The sequence below is a fragment of the Cibotium barometz genome, chromosome 7, assembly GCF_041138505.1.
Source record: "Cibotium barometz isolate CiBa-2024 chromosome 7, ASM4113850v1, whole genome shotgun sequence".
Lineage (NCBI taxonomy): Eukaryota > Viridiplantae > Streptophyta > Polypodiopsida > Cyatheales > Cibotiaceae > Cibotium > Cibotium barometz.
In genome coordinates, this window is record NC_141052.1 from 14,377,518 (window position 1) to 14,398,081 (window position 20,564).

Genomic DNA, 20,564 nt, shown 5'->3' on the forward strand with positions numbered 1-20,564 from the left:
AGTCCCTCCTTTTTCCAAGGCAAACAAACCTTTGAGACATTCCATCCTCACGAATTCTTCAAGTGGTTCCCATGAGCAAACATTGATATCTATATTTCCTATAGCTACAGTCACAGACTTCAAACAATTTCGTTCTTTTATCTGGTGGGAAACTAGGAATCTTCTGAACAGACAGCTCAAATTTGGTATTCCTATCATTGGGTAAAGGGTTTACAGAAGGTGGCAATCTTGCCTTTTTGCCTTTCTTTGAAGCTTCAGATGAGCCTGCAAAATAAGCAATATGTAAATGTGCAAATAAGACTTCAATTAAACTGTGGAGAACAAAAGGGAGAGGTTCATCGATGATATTCACACCTGAGGAGGAGCAGGCTTTCTGCTTCACTGCACGCTGATGCGAACAACGAAAGAGCCTTCTAGGGACATTACAATTATTAGATTGCACTGACTCCTTGGTACAGTGTAGAAGGTTCACCCTCATCACCACACAGCAAGCACGTACAAGAAGGACCAGGGTCCGTGTCACAACATAGCATAGATGAAGAACAAGGTCGTCGATCAATCTTCATTATATTGCTAATGTCATGAAATGGTCTTCTTCTAGGAGGCATGACGAGCAGTGCAGATTTCTATTCATTGAAGAAACATGCAGATTAAGTCCTTAAATAAGGAGAACAACGTCCACGAAAAGAAGACCACACCACAGATTCTTACAGGTCATATTTACCAATTATAAGCATATATGCTTTATATAGGAGACGAGTACTAGAAGTCACAACGTCCAGGAAAAGCATAAGACAACACTGTATGGCAAGAAGAAAGAATTACGAATGGTCAAAAGACATTACAGCAAACGGACCTACCTGTCAAAAACAGTTTGAATCGTCAGCAAATACGACATACATTTGACTATACGAAGACGGTCAAATGTACGAAGACAGATTGATTTACAAGGAAGCACATGAACAGTGTATTAATCGCTTACTGACATCGATGCAACTGTAGAAAGATCCATGTGTATGCATGGATGCATATGCATGCAGTACAAAAAAAGGAAACATCAAGGAGAACGCAGGAAGAAAGGAAGCAAATGAACAATGTTTTAATCGTTTAGTGACATGAATGCAGTTGCAGAAACATGCATGCGTATGCATGGATGCATATACAATAGCAATTACAAAAAAAAAGAAAGAAACATGAAGGACATGGATGAACGGAGAAGAAATCGTGCACGAATAAACAGGAAATGGAGTTCATGGTATACGTCAACGACAAGACTGTGCAGATTGGAGTTAATAAAGCAATAAAAAATCGAACATATCCACAAGCACAAACATGAAGGTCGGCCAGCCTACAAATCATACAAAACACAATGTTAGCCAAAAAAAAATTACGTAGAGACGTGTTAGCAAGAAAGAGAAATACCTACAGTCATGAGAAGAAAATGCATGCAAAGAAAAATATTACAAAGACGCAACGGGAAGGAAAGACTCCGACATGATCCACCACCTATGGATGCATACACCAGAACACGAAGAGTAGTCGGAGCAGCATGCGCATCGGCGATGAGCACACAAGAATTGAAACAAAGCACAGAATGGGGCTGTGCAAGAGCGGTCGAAACAGAAGCTCCAAACAGCCACGACCACAAACCGAAGCAGGAATCGAAAACGAGCAGAAAAAGATGAGCACCTGCAGGATATGCATGTAGCCATTAACACGACATGATCCACCTATGGAAGCATACACTAGAACGAAGAGTAGTCCGAGCAGCAGAGGCGCATGGGCAATGAGCACGCAAGAATCGGAAGGAAGCACATAATGGAGCTGTGGAAGAGCGGCAACTGCCAGGACCACAAACCGAAAGACCGAAGCAGGAGAATCGAAAACGAGGAGAAAAAGAAGAGCACCTGCAACAGATAAACCATTAACACAACACGTGTTCACGCATGGCAACCTGTACCGATTACCAAAATCGAATTTAATCAATGTAATTAATTATCAAAACCCGCATACAGGGCCTAAAGTTTGGGTGCATATAGGGCCTAAATTTGACAGGTTACTTAAAATTTAAAGTGACATACATTTTTTCAAACTGCTTTTCACATGACATGAATCTCCAAAATCATGTTATTCAAATGGCAAGCAATTTATCAAAATGAAAAGCTTTTTTAAAAATTAAAAAACTATATCTAATTAAACAATCAATCTACAAACAAGCTTTTTTTAAAAGTGAAAATTTAGGTATAATGATTGTTGATGAAACTTGTATATACATAAAGCATCCAATCTACAAACAAAAGGCTTCAATGTAATACTTATGCTATGAAAGTACTAATGTGCAAGATGCGCAATAGCTTATCCTTGCATTACATATAGACATATCTATGACTATTTCTTCTACAAGCCATCTGAAATGTGTCTAGCTGCCCAGCCATCTGAAATGTGTGTCCAGCTTGCCAAAATGGGCTTAGCCACCCTAGTACAACCTACTCACTAGTTGTGTTCAAGAAAAAATAGCTAGAGTGATGTTGTCAACCATCTTATGTATTTATACATTGGCCAACATGCTGTCCAGTCAAGATGCCTTGCATGTCCAACTTGCCAAAATTAGGCCCCTGACTTGTGTTGCACTTCATGGAATTAGTGAACAAATCACTCTAATGGCATCGCCCTCCTCTTTTTTCCTTGTAACCAAATATCAAAAACATTTTTCCAACAAACTTGTGATGCATCACTTGCATTAAGTGATAACAACATCAATGCATCATGCGTCTCCAGACACATGCTACTTCTCAAGCTACTCTTTATGTCATTTTGTCAAGAGAAACCTCACTCACATGATGCTGTACTCGTTGGAATTACTATGCTTGCTTGGCCATAAATGCATCAGTCCTGGAAATGTGTCCCACCAAGTCTTTGTGTTGCTGCTCTGCAGATTGCCCAAGCAAAACATCAGCCAACAAATGCATCATAAACTGAACTTGAAAGATTGTAGCATAATTGTACCATTTTTCCTCATGCATTCTCCATTGCTCCAAAATAGCAGGCATTAAGGGAACTAATCTTTCCATTACTTGGCCTCTAGATAGCCATCGAATTGCATGGATTTGTAAAACTGTCAAGTCTGCAATATGATACTCATGCATCAAGTTTCGAAGTTCGACATGTCGATTTGTTGATTTCCCTAGCCATGGATATACCTTGTTTGCAACCTTATCAAAACGGAAGCAAACACATGAGGATTCGATGCAAAACCATCCTTTGCTACAGGTGCCTCACGGTGGGCAATACAATGCAGGCCCATAATTCGTGAAGCCGATGCTTGAAACCGTGCCACTGCACCTGTCTTATGACCTGTCATTGCTGAGGCACCATCCGTTACAAATGCAACTAGTTTCTTCAAATCCAAATTGCTCTCTAAGAGCATGGCATGGACAGCATTGTAGATTGCCTCCCCAGATCCATTATCAACTGGTAGCAATCTCACAAATTTACAAATGGGCTCTCCTTTGCCATTCCTAGCCAAGTACAAAATGTAGATAATCAAATGTTTCTCTATGGTTCTATCTGTACTTTCATCAATGAGGATTGAAAAAAATGGACTTCCACAAATTTTAGCATACAAGTCTTGTCTAGTACAATCTCTTAAAGCCATCAAGAACTCTCTTCCAGGTATAGGATTGGTATATACACCATACTCATCAGATGATGGCATATTAGGAGTGCCAAGCTCCCTTTGTAACTTACATTGAGTAGGATATTTCTCCAATGCAATATCATTGCATGCACAAAAGTGAACCAGCTTCATATAAGTGATTATTCTAAACTGTTCAAAAATGCACCATTGTGTCAATACCCCCATCTATTGGTCCTTTGCCACCAATAGCCTTTAGCTTTGCATGATAAATACTTGCAGCTCTCCTATGATCTGCAGATTTTGCATGCTCATTCAAGGTTGAAATCTGAAAGCTTTGGGATCCACGCATTGTGAAAGTATTCACTCTTCCATCTTCTTCACAGCAAGTGCATTTTATGCGGTCCTCATTACATGTAGACTTGCATAAATATGCCTAAGGATGTAGTAGAGTCCATTGAGTCCTCCACTTCCTTTTGGGTTTACTAGAAGAAGACTCTTGGGAAACCTCATTACAAGTTTCCGAGCTCCCACCACTACTCTCATGTCCTACATTGGCACTGGTCCGTCTTGACAAAAAAGAATCTATTGAAGGCTGTGACTTTTTTTTTTGCCATGTCCTCTATGAGGCACTAGATTGGGACGGTCAACCATGACTGAAAATATAAGAATAAAATAAGAAAAAGAAGCCACATGAGAATAAAGAGAAGAGAGCATACCTTAACGGTTAAGCACGTTCATTTATACAAGGCAGTTATACTCCTTAACGGTTAAGCATGTTCTTTTATACAAGGCAGTTATACTACTATAACAGGGGAATAATAGACTAACAACAAAAACAAGACACAAAAGGGAGACACCCAATAGCTGAAGATAGCTTAACAAAATGTTAAAACAATCAAAATAAGAATCCAACCACCTCTACATATTATAACATTTGTCATGTTGTGGTATATGCCCAAGATGAGGACAAACAAGAGGATGTTTAAATCATTTGGAGGGTTGTGTAGGCTATTTGGAGTGCTGTGGATAGTTCTATGGACAGCCAAAGTCTACATCCAAGTGCCCATCAGACTACCCAAAGGGTGAGCATACACCAAAACAACTCACGAGAGGACCCCTTATATGAGTTTAGTAGACCGGTTCTGTAAATGCTGGAGATTTTTACATGCTGCAACTTGCAAGTAGCAATGGTGCTCTTTGATCAAATGATTCCTGCTGCAACTTGAAAGCAGCAATGGTGCTCTTTGATCGAATGATTCAGGAATCAGGATAACCTGCAAAGGCCAAGATTCAGGAATCAGGAAACTAACACCACTTAACTTCCAACAGTGATGATTAACAAGATGTGCTAATCATTGGATCATACGCACCAGCCCATGCACGACCGATGGTAAGAAAGATGATTAAAATGATACTAATCAAGATTAGATTTCCTGATTGTCATGAGAATATATTTTAAGTCCTCTTTAAGAATATTATTTTTTCCTCTTGAGTAATTTGGGGACGCCTAGGTTACTCTTGCGTAATGCCGGCTAGGTTAATATCATGGGTGACACCACTATAAATATTAATACGTGCGGTATATGATGTATGCTTGGGGCCGTCTATGATTATTTCAGTTAGGTTTGTATTAGCAGGGTGATTCCTGGGAGTACTTACGCGCCTGGTAGTCATGAGTTGGTTATGGTTTGTGCCTGTTTAATGTTTGTGGGATTAATTTAATTATTAATTGGGCTTATATTTTCAGGTGGTGAAGATTACGAGGATTGATGAATAATGTTGAGGAGAATGTTTCTTATGCGCATCATATTTATCTTTACAAGCATAGCTTGTAACCTTAGTAGTTGATTTTTCCATTTTGATACATTGGGAAAAATACATTTATAATGTTGAATTTATTAAAGCCTAAAGGCTTTACCCTAGCCCCAAATTTTGGGACACTCTATTTTTATTGTGAAAGAGTGCCGTGCTCTCTAAAAGCACACTTTGTATATTTTTGGGGGCTATGGCCTATTTTTGCTTGAAAGCTAATAAAAATACTCTTGTGTGGGGAAGGCCACGCACAAGGGGGGGGAAGATTGCACCCAGCATGTTTGTCTTGGAGCTAAGTATTATGTTTGCTATGCTTTTGTTTAATTTATTCGATTTTGTTGAAACCTGCAAAGCATGTGTTTTCATGGTTGAATTTATGTGTTGAATTTCTCAAGTGTTCCACAATCTATCCTAGAGAACGATTCCGTTTTCAGTGGTATCAGAGCTTGGGCTAGGAGATTTGTGGAAAGGTGGGAAAGCTCTTCATCAACACAACTCTCAAGAAAGTTGCAGGCTTTTAACCAAAAGAAGGGTTTATGGTCTTTAACCAAAAATTCAAATTCTCAAACTAGCTCTACTTCTCAAACCCACTTACCTCTTCCCAAAACCATTCTTCTTTATCAAAAAGTGGTTTTTCTCAAAGCTTCATGAATTTCAGATCTGACTGTATAGATGGATTCCCCATAGCCAAAAACCTCATGTGGTTTGCTCAGATTTTGCAAAGATTCAAGTTGCAAAAATTCTATAATTGACGGTCTGCATGTTTTGTGAGCTACAAGCTATGTAAATTGATCAAAATCAAGCAAGCGATGATGCGCCAAAACGCAGCCTCACAGCGAAAAATGTGAGAAGAAGAAGCCCACACAAATCTCAATTAAGTTTACTTAATCTCAAATTAACCCAAATCCTCATCTTAATCCAATTCTACTTTTCCCAAGCCCAATGCTTGTCACATCAACTTTTGGAGCTTTCACACTACCTATTTTCCTATTTCAAGGAAAATTCCAAAGAATTGTAATTTTCAGATTTTTGGGTGCAGAAAATTGTTTTTTTAGGGCGTCTCAAAGAGGCTTAAAAAGGCCAAATAAATGCCAAAAAAATTTAAAAATTCTCAGAAATTATTACAGAGGTTTGGCCAAGTTTTCAGAATTGTTTGAGCAGTGTTCAAGGTGCAGAAAATTATTTCTTCAGCATTTCGACTAGCACAAGTCTCCTAAATCACTCGGAATTGCTCGGGACTTGTGCGAAACAAAGGGAATTCCACCCAACCATTGAACCAAAGTCTTTGTTCAGTTTCAACACAAATCGAATTGCCGGAGAATTGAGATAAGTACAATCATTTGCTTTATTTACATACATCAAACAATATCAATTTTACTTATTTACATTGTTTGCATGAGCACTATGGCAAATTTTCCTATTCCACCTTCAATTCAAGAGCAACTCCAATCTCTACAACAACAAATTGTAGAAGAGAGAGAGATGCGAATTGAATTGGAGCGACAGCTCACGAGTCGAAGGCGTAAGCGTGACTCTTTGCCATCTTACGATGACGAACATGACACCATCCAAAGAGCTGTCAATGCTACACTTCAAGCACAAAATTCACGGAAAGATTCTAAAATCAGTTGTAAAGCTTTTTCAGCAAGAAAGATGCTCGAGTCCTTTTGGCATGGCTTAGTCAATTGGATGACTACTTTTTGGGGGGGAAATTTTTTGAGAAGGACAAGATCAAATGTGCGGCTAATCACATGGTGGATAGCGCAGCTTTATGGTGGAGCGTCATCAAGCAAGGACGCGACAAACCGGATTCATGGAAAAGGTTTCAAAGGCTAGTGAAAAAGCATTTCTTACCTTCACAATTTAAATCTAAAGTTAGGCATCAATGGGATACATTGCATCAACTTGAAAAAGAAAGTATGTCTCAGTATGTGGAGAAGTTTTGGAATACATTACTACAGGTACAGGTTGTGGAGAAAGTCAATGAGAAGGACCAAAATAGAAAATTCATTTCGAGCCTTAAGTCTACAATTAGAGCCGATGTGAATATGTTTAAACCTCATTCACTTTCTATAGCTATATCTTTGGCAACAAATTCGGAACACAAAAATGGTTTTTCTAGAGAGGCCAAGTCATTTGAGAGTAACCACTCTAAACCTTTTTCTAAACCTTTTCATGCTTCAAGGAATTTTCATAAGCTAGGGTTTGACAAAGGCAAGGAGATGGTCAAAGGCGAATCAAATTCCAAGAAAGTCAATGGTGGCAAGCCCAAAGGTCCTCCAATCAAATGTTTTCGATGTCATAAAGAAGGACATATAGCACCAAATTGCCCAGATCGTGCAAAGAATCAGACACCTGCAGCACGAGTCAATATGCTTGAAGGAGACGACAATGAAGATGAATCTCTCAAGCAAGAGGGTAACTCTGATCCTGACTATTCAGAAGCAGAATGTAAACCTCAAGATCATTCGCTACTCAAAATAAAAGGAAAAATTAATGACATATAGCACCAAATTGCCCAGATCGTGCAAAGAATATAGAAGGACATATAGCACCAAATTGCCCAGATCGTGCAAAGAATCAGACACCTGCGGCACGAGTCAATATGCTTGAAGGAGACGACAATGAAGATGAATCTCTCAAGCAAAGAGGGTAACTCTAATCCTGACTATTCAGAAGCAGAATGTAAACCTCAAGCTCATTCGCTACTCAAAATAAAAGGAAAAATTAATGAGCATGAAGTTATTGTTTTGCATGACGATGGTAGCACTCATGACTTTATTTCTGAAAAGGCAATTAGAGCTTTAAAAATTCAATCTTCACCTACACATTATAGAGGAAAAGCTGCATTTACTGGAACCAAGTATAATTGCATCCACCAAGAGGTGAAAGGTTTAACTTTAAGCATCAATTCCTTAACAGAAAAAAGGGATTTCTTAGTTGCACCTAATATTGGGTATGCCTTGGAGACATATGTACAACCCTATTATAGACTATGATACACATAGCATTTTGTAAGGAAGGACAATGAAAATATTTTCCTCCAATGTCTAGTCAAAGGAGAGACGAGCCCTTTATTGAGTCATACTCAAGCAAAGCGAGCTCTTAGGAAAAGGGAGAAGACTTATATGGTTTGGGTTAACCAGCTTAGCATTGAGTTTAACACATCCAAAAGTCCAAAACTTGATCCTTATATCTCCAACAAATTCAGGGATTGTTTTATGAAAGATTTACCTCTAAGATTACCTAAGTCAAGGCCTGAAGACCATAGTATTGACTTATTGCCAGGAAACTCTCCACCTTGTAAAGCTCCTTATAGAGTTAACAATTTAGAGCAAAAAGAAATCCAAAAACAAATCGAGGATTTGTTAGACAAAGGTCTTATTAGACCTAGTAGTTCACCCTTTAGAGCTCCAGTCCTTCTTGTTAAGAAGAAGAATGGAACTTTCCGAATGTGTGTTGACTACCGAGCATTGAACAAAATCATTGTAAAGAACAGATACACTATCCCTAGGGTAGATGACTTACTTGATAAGCTTAGAGGTTCAAAGGTCTATAGCAAGATTGACTTAAAGTCTGGTTATCATCAAGTACACATGACTGAGTCATTTAAGACTGCATTTAGAACCTAGACTGGCCATTATGAGTTTTTGGTTATGCCATTTGGTTTGACCAATGCTCCAGCTACATTCAGTCGTATGATGAATCGCATTTTCCTAAAGTTTCAAAGCTTTATTGTGGTGTTCTTTGATGATATTCTTGTTTTTAGCGAGAATCGTCAAAAGTATGAGCAACACTTGGAGCAAGTGTTTAATCTTTTGAGAGAAAATGAATTGTATGTCAATCTTGAAAAGAGTTCTTTCTTTCAAAAAGAGATTGAATACTTACGCCATATAGTGTCAGCTAAAGGAATCTGTGTGGATCCAAAGAAGATTGAGTGTATAGCCTCTTGGTCTACACCTCGAGACATTCATGACCTTAGATCTTTTCTAGGTCTATGTAGTTACTATAGGAAGTTTGTCAAGAATTTTGCTTATATTGCACATCCTTTGACGGAACTTCTCAAGAAAACTACATTTTTCCATTGGACTGAAAGTCAAGATAAATCTTTTCTAGCACTCAAGGATGCATTAACTCATGCACCAGTTCTTAATGCATTAACTCATGCATTAACTCATGCACCAGTTCTTACACTACCTGACTTTCAAAGACCATTCTTTGTGGTAGTAACTGATGCTAGTGGTGGCAAAGGTTTTGGTGCTGTGCTTATGCAAGACAACCATCCTATTTCCTATGAAAGTCGAAAGCTAAAACTTGCTGAAACAAATTATAGTACATATGATAAGGAATTAGCAGCAGTTGTGCATGCCTTGAAGATTTGGAAGCATTACCTAATGGGTTCAGAATTTCTTATCGAGACTGATCAACAAAGCATTAGGCATTTGCTTTCGCAACCCCTTATTTCAGATAGGCACATCAAATGGACATCTTTCATACAAAGTTTCCAACCCATGATTCAATACCAACCTGGAAAAGAAAATGTTGTTGCCGATGCTTTAAGTAGAAGACTACATATTAACAACATTTTCGCTATTGAAAGTGAACCATTTGTACTTATGAAAGAAACTGATGAAGTAGATCCAGATTTTTCTGAGATATGGATCAAATTGTGTGAAAACAATTGGACACCTCAAGGAAATTATTCTCATAATGATGGCTATCTTTTCTTTGAGAAAAGATTATTACTCAACCCTATAGACAACTTGTCTTGGAAGAGATGCACCAACCACCATTCATGGGACATAGAGGAGTTTCCGCAACACTTCAAGTAGTTTCTCGAGAATTCTTTTGGCCTCATTTGAAAAATGATGTAGCAAAATTTGTAGCTGAGTGTAACATTTGTCAAGCAATTAAAAGCTACAAAGACAAAGCTTTGGGATTGCTTATGCCTTTACCCATTCTAGACCGACCATGGGAACAAGTGTCTATGGACTTCATTACAGGCTTTCCTACTACTTCCAGTCATCATGACATGATTTGGACAATAGTGGACAAGTTTAGTAAGCAAGCCTATTTTATTCCATGTAAAAAGACACTGACTTCTCAGCAAGCTGCGACCATATTTATCAAGCAAATCTTTGTTCATCATGGTCTACTTAAAGTGATAGTTTCTGATAGAGATTCCAAATTTTGTAGTCACTTTTGGATTGCTCTTTTCTCAAACTTAGGCACTAAGTTAGATTTTTCTACGGCTTTTCATCATGAAATGGACAGACCAAAATCACCAATAGCACTATCTTGGATATGCTTAGAGCCTATGTTTCCTAGCAACCTAGTTCGCGGGATAAGTACATACATCTACTCCAATTTGCTTATAATAATACTCCTCATTCTGCTACTGGTCGAGCACCATTTGAGATTATCTATGGTAGAGCTTTGCCTATTCCGGCTACTAGTCTCTCCCATAAGATTGAAGCTGCTGACCAATATACTCGAGACTTTGATCGCATTTTATCTGAAGTGCGTGATTGTATTGCAAGAGCTCAAGAGAAGCATACATTTCAAGCAAATAGGAAGCGTAAAGATTTTTCATCCCAAGAAGGTGATTATGTACTTTTGAGAATTGAGAAGAGACGATTGAAGAGAGTGGAAAAATTTCCTGCAGTTAAACTTGCACCTAGATACTATGGACCATTTAAAATTATTGAAAAGATTAACGATGTGGTCTATAGACTAGAGTTGCCATCTAATTGGAATATCCACAACTCTTTCCATATTCATCTCTTGAAACCCTTTCGAGGAACACTTCCTTCTCACCCAATTTATGAGGAACCACCTCTTGTTGAAGGAGAGGAAGAAGTCTTAGTTCCTGATGCTATTATTGATCAAGAGACGACAACAACAAGAACTGGGAACCAATACATCAAATATCTTTTGACATTCAAAAACCATCCTCAAGAAGATGCAAAATGGATGCCCGAGAAATTTTTCCGAGCTTATCCTGAGATTCTTCGTTCTTTTCAAACCCAACAAACCAGCAATTGAGGGCAATTGCAAACTCAAGCAAGAGGGATGTCATGAGAATATATTTTAAGTCCTCTTTAAGAATATTATTTTCCCCCTTTTGAGTGATTTGGGGACGCCTAGGTTACTCTTGCGTCATGCCGGCTAGGTTAATATCGTGGGTGACACCACTATAAATATTAATACGTGCGGTATATGACGTATGCTTGGGATCGTTTATGATTATTTCAGTTAGGTTTGTATTAGCAGGGTGATTCCTGGAGTACTTACGCCGCCTGGTAGTCATGAGTTGGTTATGGTTTGTGCCTGTTTAATATTTGTGGGATTAATTTAATTATTAATTGGGCTTATATTTTCAGGTGATGAAGATTACGAGGATTGATGAATAATATTGAGGAGAATGTTTCTTATGCGCATCATATTTATCTTTACAAGCATAGCTTGTAACCTTAGTAGTTGATTTTTCCATTTTGATACATTGGGAAAAATACATTTATAATGTTGAATTTATTAAAGCCTAAAGGCTTTACCCTAGCCCCAATTTTTGGGACACTCTGTTTTTGTTGTGGAAGAGTGTCGTGCTCTCTAAAAGCACACTTTGTATATTTTTGGGGGCTATGGCCTATTTTTGCTTGAAAGCTAATAAAAATACTCTTGTGTGGGGAAGGCCACGCACAAGGGGGGGGAAGATTGCACCCAGCATGTTTGTCTTGGAGCTAAGTATTATGTTTGCTATGCTTTTGTTTAATTTATTTGATTTTGTTGAAATTTGCAAAGTATGTGTTTTCATGGTTGAATTTATGTGTTGAATTTCTCAAGTGTTCCACAATCTATCCTAGAGAACGATTCCGTTTTCACTGATTGAGCCATTAATTTTGATGATTAGAGCCGCCAAACGATCGAACGATTTACACTGGATTCCTGACTTACACGAAAATGAGGACGGAGTACAGTGTACACCTGCAATCGCTGGCACAACTAGCCAGCAGCCTGCGGGGCAGCCTGGTAGAGCGGTAGGCCTATCACAGTATGTGTTTAAGCTAATCAATGGACCAGTCTCACCAGTCACACCAGATGATTAAAATAAGAGGCGGATTAATAGATCCAATTCTGAAGGTATAAGCAAATTGCAATGAGGTAAGCATTGGGAGCTTGGGTTAACCAGGACGATTTCTTCCCAAAAAAATTTTGATGGCAAGGAAGCTGATGGCGTACCTTAGCGGTCAAGTGGATGCGTATTCTGTAGATGGGACATGAAGCGGAGGCGGTGCGGTCGACGGAGAGCCAAGAGTCGATGCATTCGGAATGGAAACCATGGGCACAGGTGGGCAGCACTCGGATTCTGTAGGTGGGCAGCACTCGGATTCTGCTCAACTGTTTATCGAGAGGGGTGAGGCAGATCAATGGGCATTATTTACAAGGGGAACATGTAGGTTGTTACCCTAGAAGTCTTTACTCGTGCTGCCCAGTGCCTCAAGAGATTCGGTAACATAAAACCTGCAGCTCTGCACAACGGCCGATTCAGAGGGCGACAGAGCAATGGGGTTATGGATCAGTACGTATGCTAGATTCGAATTAGAGGAAGAAGCGGCGGCGGACGTGGCTGGTTACTTGTAAGCTGCGCTAGATGCTGTAAGTGTGGCTGCTATTTGCAGCAATGGAGAAAACGCAGTGCAGTTTGCTTACCTTTAAACGTCCCCTTATTTGGTCACTGGCTTCAAGTAGGCGAATCGGTCCAAGTTTCCAACTTCCTGCCATCACGGGCACATTCTCGGCTAGCCTCCAGAGTCCAACTCGTGGGTGAGTGAAAAAAAAAAGAGGGGAAAAAAAGAAAGAGAAATGTCGCAGGCTCGCAGCAAACTGGGAGAAATTAGAATCAAAGCCAGGGCACCGGGGCGGTGTTAAAAAATGGAGATTAAAAAAATAAGTGTGATTTGAAACATGGACGGTGGGAATCAGGATTACCAAATTCTAATTAGTGAGGAAGATTTCAAGAAAACGTGGCCAGTGCCCAGGGGCCAAGCTGCCACGGTCCACCCATGCAAATCATGCAAATTGTGTATTATATATATATTTCTCTCTCTCAAAAAAAAGTGAAAAGCACTTTTTAAAAAATGACATGTAAAAAACGACATGTCATTTGAAAGGCATTTGAAACTAATGTATTTCAGAGTGAAAAGTTAATTCAAAGGCATTGCATGTTGTTTTTTCCCCCCCCCCCCCCCCTTTTTTGACAGCCCTTGACAGGTAAAACACCCATCAAATTTGGACCCAACAAAAAGTACTGCCACGTCGGCACATGCCGCGAGCAGTCTTCTTGGAGGAGATGCAGCTGCAGGAGCAGCGATGGTTCGCCAGGACGGTAGCCTTCTCTCACCGGTGGTGCAAGACTCCTCATGAGAACCTCCCAAAACCCTAATTCTATCATTTAACTCTGTGCTGTGCTCTGGGCGCTACGGATGGTACGACATGGATTGTGTCAATTGTCTGATTAATGATACTCTTGGAGTCACAGTAATTGACGCAAACAAGTCATTTCAGGAATTGATAAATCCTAACACTCTCCTTGTTGACAAGCATGGGGCTACATGCAAGCCTGGCTCTAAGCTTGCACTCACAGCACCATTGCCAGAGTTCAGTAGTTGGAGGAGGACAGTGGATATGGTTGATCCAAATGGGAGAAATTGTAATCCTGGCTTTAGTTTTGGAGTACAAGTGGAGTCACATGTGCCAGAGGACACTCATGCGAAGAGCACCGAGGATAGAATGTGGGAGACAATGAGCATTGATGAGGCACTCGCCTCCTTGGAGACGAAGACAACTCAGCCATCCTTGGATAACCTCATTTGTGTCTTGAAGAAGTGCAGAGAAAAGAAAGATCTCTCACGTGCCAAGCGGGCATACTTCCATGCTTGCCACAATGGCCTGGAGGCCCATACAGTGCTTGGTAATTACCTTGTCCCGATGTTTGTGGAATGTGGAGGTTTGTCAGAAGGCCAGCAGGTTTTCAATAGGTTGGCCATGCGGAACGAGCACTCTTGGACTTCTCTCATACAAGGGTGTATTGAATGGGGGGAATCACAACATGCCTTTGACATGTTTGAGAGAATGGAATGCGATTCTGTACACCCTAGCAGGTTTACCTTTGTCGCCTTGCTGAAGGCGTGTGCTAGGGTGAAAGGCATGGGAAGAGGTCGGGAATTACATGCAGAGATCACCAAACAGGGATGTGAAACAGATTCTTTTGTTGGAAACATTTTGGTGGATATGTATGCCAAATGCGGATCACTTGCAGAAGCTCAGCAAGTTTTCAACAAGCTGCCAGTTCAAGATGAAGTCTCATGGAACACATTAATTGCTGGCTATATCGACCATGGGCATGGTGAGGAAGCGCTGAAACGTTTAGAACAAATGCAACTTGATGGCACGCCTCCGAGTGCTGTTACATTCATTTGTGGTTTAAAAGCCGCTGGCAGCACAGGAGCTTTGAGGAGGGGGCAAGGAATTCATGCTGAACTTGCCAGAGAGGGCTATGAAGGTGCTTTTAATGTTGGGAGCACTTTGGTAGATATGTATGCAAAATGTGGCTTACTTGTGGAGGCACGGGAAGTGTTTGACAATCTGAGAGATCGAGATGCTATCTCGTGGAACCCTCTCATCATAGGGTATGCTGAACAGGGGCTTGGAAAAGAAGCATTGGACTGCTTGGAGGAGATGAAGCTGGAAGGAGTTCCTCCAGATGCCGTGGCACTTGCTGGGTGTATAAAAGCTTGTGGCAGCATAGGGGCCATAAACAAGGGCCAAGAGATACATGCTGAGAGTGCTAAACAGGGGTTTGAAAGTGACCCTTTTATTGGCAGCAGTTTGGTGGATATGTATGCTAAATTTGGCTCTGTCATAGAAGCACAGGAAGTGTTCAACAAGCTGCCATTTCGAGGTGTCGTCGCATGGACTGCACTTATTGCAGGCTATGCTGATCATGGGCTTGGTGAGGAAGCACTGAATTGCTTGGGACAGATGCAGTTGGAGGGTGTGCCTCCAAATGATGTCACACTTGTCTGTAGTTTGAAGGCCTGTGGCAGCTTAGGGGCTGTAGAAAAAGGCAGAGAATTACACATTGAGATTGTTAAAGAGGGATTTGAAAAGGATCCTTTTATTGGAAGCACTTTGGTGGACATGTATGCCAAGTGTGGCTCACTTGCAGAAGCACAAGAATCACTTGCCAGGCTGCCTGTTCGAGGTGTAGTCGTGTGGACTGCACTGATTGCAGGGTATGCTGAAGAGGGACTAGGTGAGGAAGCATTGTACTCTCTGAAACAGATGCAAGCAGAGGGTGTTTTTCCGAATGCTGTTACATTTGTTTGCAGCTTAAAAGCTTGTGGCAGCTTAGCGGCCATACACAGAGGGCAAGAGATACATGCTAGTATTGTCATGGATGGGTTTGAACAAGAACCTTTTGTTGGCAGTTTATTGGTGGATATGTATGTCAAGTGTGGTTCTCTTGCAGAAGCACACGAAGTGTTTGACAAGCTGACTTCACAAGATGTTGCTGCATGGAATGCACTGATAGCAGGGTATGCAGAACATGGGTTTTGTGTGGAAGCACTGAACTCTTTTGAACAGATGCAGCTGGAGGGCATGTCTCCAAATGCTGTCACTTTTGTGTGCGCTTTGAAATCTTGTGGCACCTTGCAAGCCATGGAAAGGGGCCAAGAATTGGTTATTCAGATTGCCAAAGAGGGTCTCGACAAAGATCCTTTTATTGGCAACACTTTAGTAGACTTGTATGCCAAATGTGGTTTTCTAATAGATGCACAGGATGCATTTGACAAGCTGCCGGTTCGAGATGTAGTGTCTTGGACTTCTCTGATTGCAGGGTATGCCGAACATGATTTTGGTAAGGAAGCACTGAATTGCTCAATGCAGATGAAATCAGAGGGCTTGTTCCCAGACACCGGCACATTTGTTTGCTGCTTGAAAGCTTGTGGCAGCTTAGGGGCCATAGATAGGGGTCAAGAAATACACACAGAGATAGCTATAGAAGGGTTTGAGAAAGATTTTCTTGTTGGCAACACTTTGGTGGACATGTATGCCAAGTGTGGCTGGCTTGTCGAAGCAAGAGAAGTATTTGATGAGTTGCAAATTCAAGATGTTGTTTCATGGACTGCACTTGTTGGAGGGTATGCTGAACACGGGCATGAAAAGGAAGCATTGGATTGTTTTCAACACATGCAACTGAAGGGTGTGTCTCCAGATGTGGTCTCATGGAATAACATAATTTTGGGCTATGCTGAACAAGGGCGAAGTGAGAAGGCTTTTGAACTCTATGCACAAATGCAAGAGCAGGGTCTACTACCAAATAAAGTGACACTAACAAACAACTTGAAAGCATGTGGAAGCACAGCAGCTCTTAAAATTGGTAAAAAAATTGTCACTCAAATTTATGCAGGAGGTAGAATTGAGCTGATTGAAGTTGTTCTGGCAAATGCTGTTGTTGACATGTATGGTAGATGTGGGAGCATGGTTGATGCTCAGCAGGCATTTGATGCAATGCCCACAAGGCAGCTTGTGACTTGGAATGGATTGATCACAGGATATGCTCGCCAAGGAGAGAGTGAAGTCATTTTTCATCTCTTGGCAAGAATGAGGGAGGAAGGTATCCACCCAAATGAAATTACATTGCTCTGTGTGCTCATTGCATGTAATCATGCCGGTCTCGTAGACAGGGGCAAGAAATACTTTGAGGCCATGAGCACAGAGTATCGACTTAACCGGAGTATTATGCACCATAACTGCATGATTGATCTTCTTGGTCGTGCAGGTCGACTTAACGAGGTTGTGGTATTGTTGCAGGAGATGCCTTTCCTACCTAACCACGTGACATGGACCACAGTGTTGAGTGCATGCCAAAAATGGGGCAATGTAGAGCTTGGTAGGCATGCCTTTGAAAGCTTGGTGAGATTAGATGGAAGAAATATTGCAGCATTTGTTTTAATGTCCAACATCTATGCAAATGCTCACATGTGGGATGAAGTGAAGAAGATTGAGGCCATGAGAGTGCACTTGTTGGGAGTATCTCAAGAATCAGGAAAGAGTTGGATCGAGGTTGGTGGGGTTGTACATGTGATTGTGTCAGGTGAAACAAAACCTTGTAAGAGCAAAGAATTAAATGTCAAGCAAAAACACATTTCTATTGGACTGGAAGGAGGATGTTTGCCAAATTTTACTCGATTTTTACAGGATACAGGTGATGATGCCAAGGGAGAGACATTGTGTGTATATACTAAAAATTTTGCCAATGCACAAGGCTTAATCACTGCTCCTGAGTGTGCGCCCATCAGAATTGTAAAAAATCTATGGGTTTGTGATGACTGTCATGTGGCCATGGCACTCCTGTCAAAAGCAGAAAAACGCACCATTGCTTGTAGAGACGCAGGTCGCACTCATGTCTTCAAGGATGGAAAGTGTTCTTGTATGAATTATAGCTAGTAATGTCTAGCTGGTTAGCATTAAGACACTACAGGCTACGACTATCTACAGAAGGATCAAACCTCTTGTAGTGGCTAGTGCAGCTTAGAGATCACTGGGTCGAGACATTACAAGCCATGGAATATTATTTGTGATAATGTTCCTTGACACTTAAGGGCTTCCAAGGGTATAATCTTGATCCTTGACTTCCAAGAGCTATGACTCTGAAGGATCAAATCGTGATAGCTGTCAGCCAACTGCTTTTGGGCTGGGCAACCGCATTTGTGGGGAGAGCTTCCTCTCAAGTTGAATGAAGCTGCCACAACATCAGAATGCAGCTGTTAAGAGAGTCATTTCCTACCACCGTGGTGCAGGGGAGCGAAATTCCAGAGTGCCAGTGTTTTCTAAGCTTAACAATGTAATTTTTTGAAATGCTAGCCAGTTTTGCCGAACTTCACAATGAAATACTCACTGATGAGATGGAATGGATCGATCACAGTATACGCCCGCCAAGGAAAGAGTGAAGTCATTTTTGGTCTCTGCAAGAATGAGAGATGGATTGATCACAGTAAATGCCCACCAAGGAAAGAGTGAAGTCATTTTTGGTCTCTGCAAGAATGAGAAAGGAAGGCATCCAATCAAACGAAATTATGTTGCTCTGTGTGCTCATTGCATGTAATCATGCAGGCCTGCTAGACAGGGGCAAGAAGTCCTTGGACGCTATGAGCACAGAACACCAACTTGATGAGAGTGCTATGCCCCAGAACTGCATAACTAATCTTCTCATTGTTGCAGTAGATGCCTTTACAACCTGACCTTGTGACATGGACCACAGGATTGAGCGCCTGCAAAACATGGAGCAATATAGAGCTTAGTAGTAGGCATGCCTCGTGGCGCTTCCATCTCAGCTATGTTATCTCAGAGACATCAGATTACTTGGTAGTAGTTTTTTTTTGGGTTGGACTTTGATGCCCAAGAGGTTGCCACATCTGTTTTTTCGCTCAGTACTCTCTCCATTGGGAGAGGTAGGGATGCGTTTGTGTATCCCTACTGGCTTCATTTTGATCCGGTCCTTGAAGATTAGACGTGCGTCATTCTCACAATTCGGTTTCATGGCCTTCCCAAAGTGTACTTCAAGCTCCTAAACACTATTGGGGAGGCATTTGGGCAGGTCCTTGAGATTCCCCAGCTTCCAACTGCCCCTTGATCTGCTGCAGCAGCAGTCACTGCAGAGGGAGATGGTGTGCCAAGAGTTCGATTCTTAACGCAAGAGCCCTGACATTCTTGATGATCATATTTTTTTCTAAGCACCTGATGGCTCCCCTTATAGACACAGGATGAAGGGCACTGGTTACTGAAATCAATTCCATATCTTCAGGCAATTGTAGGTGACTGCCCCAGGAGGACCAGATGCACAAGGAGAACCTAGGACAGCCCCTCCTGCAGGCAGTGTGCCAAGGTAAGCAGGCTCCTACCTGGGCATATAATTTGGTGTGGTGCTTTTGGATCACATGCAGTTTGCATTTCAGTTTCTGCCTCATTTTTTCTCTTTGTTATTGCACATGGTGTCTTGTTTCCAGCTAGGGCCATTCTCTTGCTTGACGTTGAAAGACCTATGACGGGGTGGACTGGACTTTCTTGTAGGGAACTTTACAACATATGGGCTTCTCTGAGCAGTGGATCTTAGGCGTCTCTTCATAGTGGAGGCGATGAGTCATTTCTTCAGTTTGCAGACACATATTACTGGACTTCGTCTTCTCATTAGAAACGATGAGAAACTTCTCTACTGCAAGCTCGCGGATAACACAGCCATATTCATGGAGGTCTCTCTCAGAAATTTGCGATGCTTTAGAGCAGCTTTTCAGGACTTTTGCCTTGCAACAGGTGTACTCATCCATTGGCACAACTATATTGGATTTTGGGTCAGTAATGTAGACACAGAATGGGGGATCGAGCTTGGCAGGCAGGCGTTAATGTGACTCCTGCACAGATGTTTGCTCCAGTCTTGGAGAATATTAGGGAAAGCTACTCTATTGGAGCTCCATCACCCAAGACTTAGCCTCCAGAACCCTTGTGGTGAACCATTTTTTATTAGCACTGGCATGTTACATCACCTCCTGTTGGTGCTTTTCACGCGCTAATGTTGAAGTTTTTGGTTTGGATCTGATGGCATGCATGACACGAGCCAGGGTGGCCTGGAGCACTATCATCTTACTTAGACATGAAGTAGGCCTCAACCTCATTGATTCTGTCATCCAGTGCATAGCCTTGCAAGGTAAGTCGGTCAGTAAGTTGCACTGTTTGAATTTAATGATTATTCAACTAATTAGTGGAGGTTGAACTAAGGTTAATAACTTTATTAATAATTTATTTAAGGTTTCCCCCCCACCACTCATTGGTGGCTTCGTCAAAAGTATGCAAGCAGGAAAAAGACTGATATTCTATAAAAAGACTGATATTCTATTTTGATTGTCTGAGCTATTGCAAGTCTCTCAGAGATCGTGTCTAGGCAGCATAGCAATAATCTCTCTCTCTCTCTCTCTCTCTCTCAAAGAGGATGGCTGTTTCTTGCGGGTATGTAGAGAGGAGCATTGGTACAGGCACTTTTGTTCAGTTTTGTTTG

The 20,564-nt window shown here is 41.1% G+C and overlaps 1 protein-coding gene across 1 annotated transcript; it reads left to right on the top strand.

The window, feature by feature from the left end:
• Window positions 1-13,700: 13,700 nt before the first annotated feature.
• On the top strand, window positions 13,701-20,106 carry LOC147636712 (putative pentatricopeptide repeat-containing protein At3g15130). Its single transcript, XM_086800195.1, has one exon. It carries the CDS (start codon window positions 13,943-13,945, stop codon window positions 17,960-17,962), a length of 4,020 nt encoding a protein of 1,339 aa, XP_086656321.1. The 5' UTR covers window positions 13,701-13,942; the 3' UTR covers window positions 17,963-20,106.
• Window positions 20,107-20,564: the final 458 nt, after the last annotated feature.

Coding starts and splice junctions, on each gene's coding strand:
- LOC147636712 (XM_086800195.1), top strand. CDS start 13,943: ATGGATTGTGTCAATTGTCTGATTAATGATACTCTTGGAGTCACAGTA.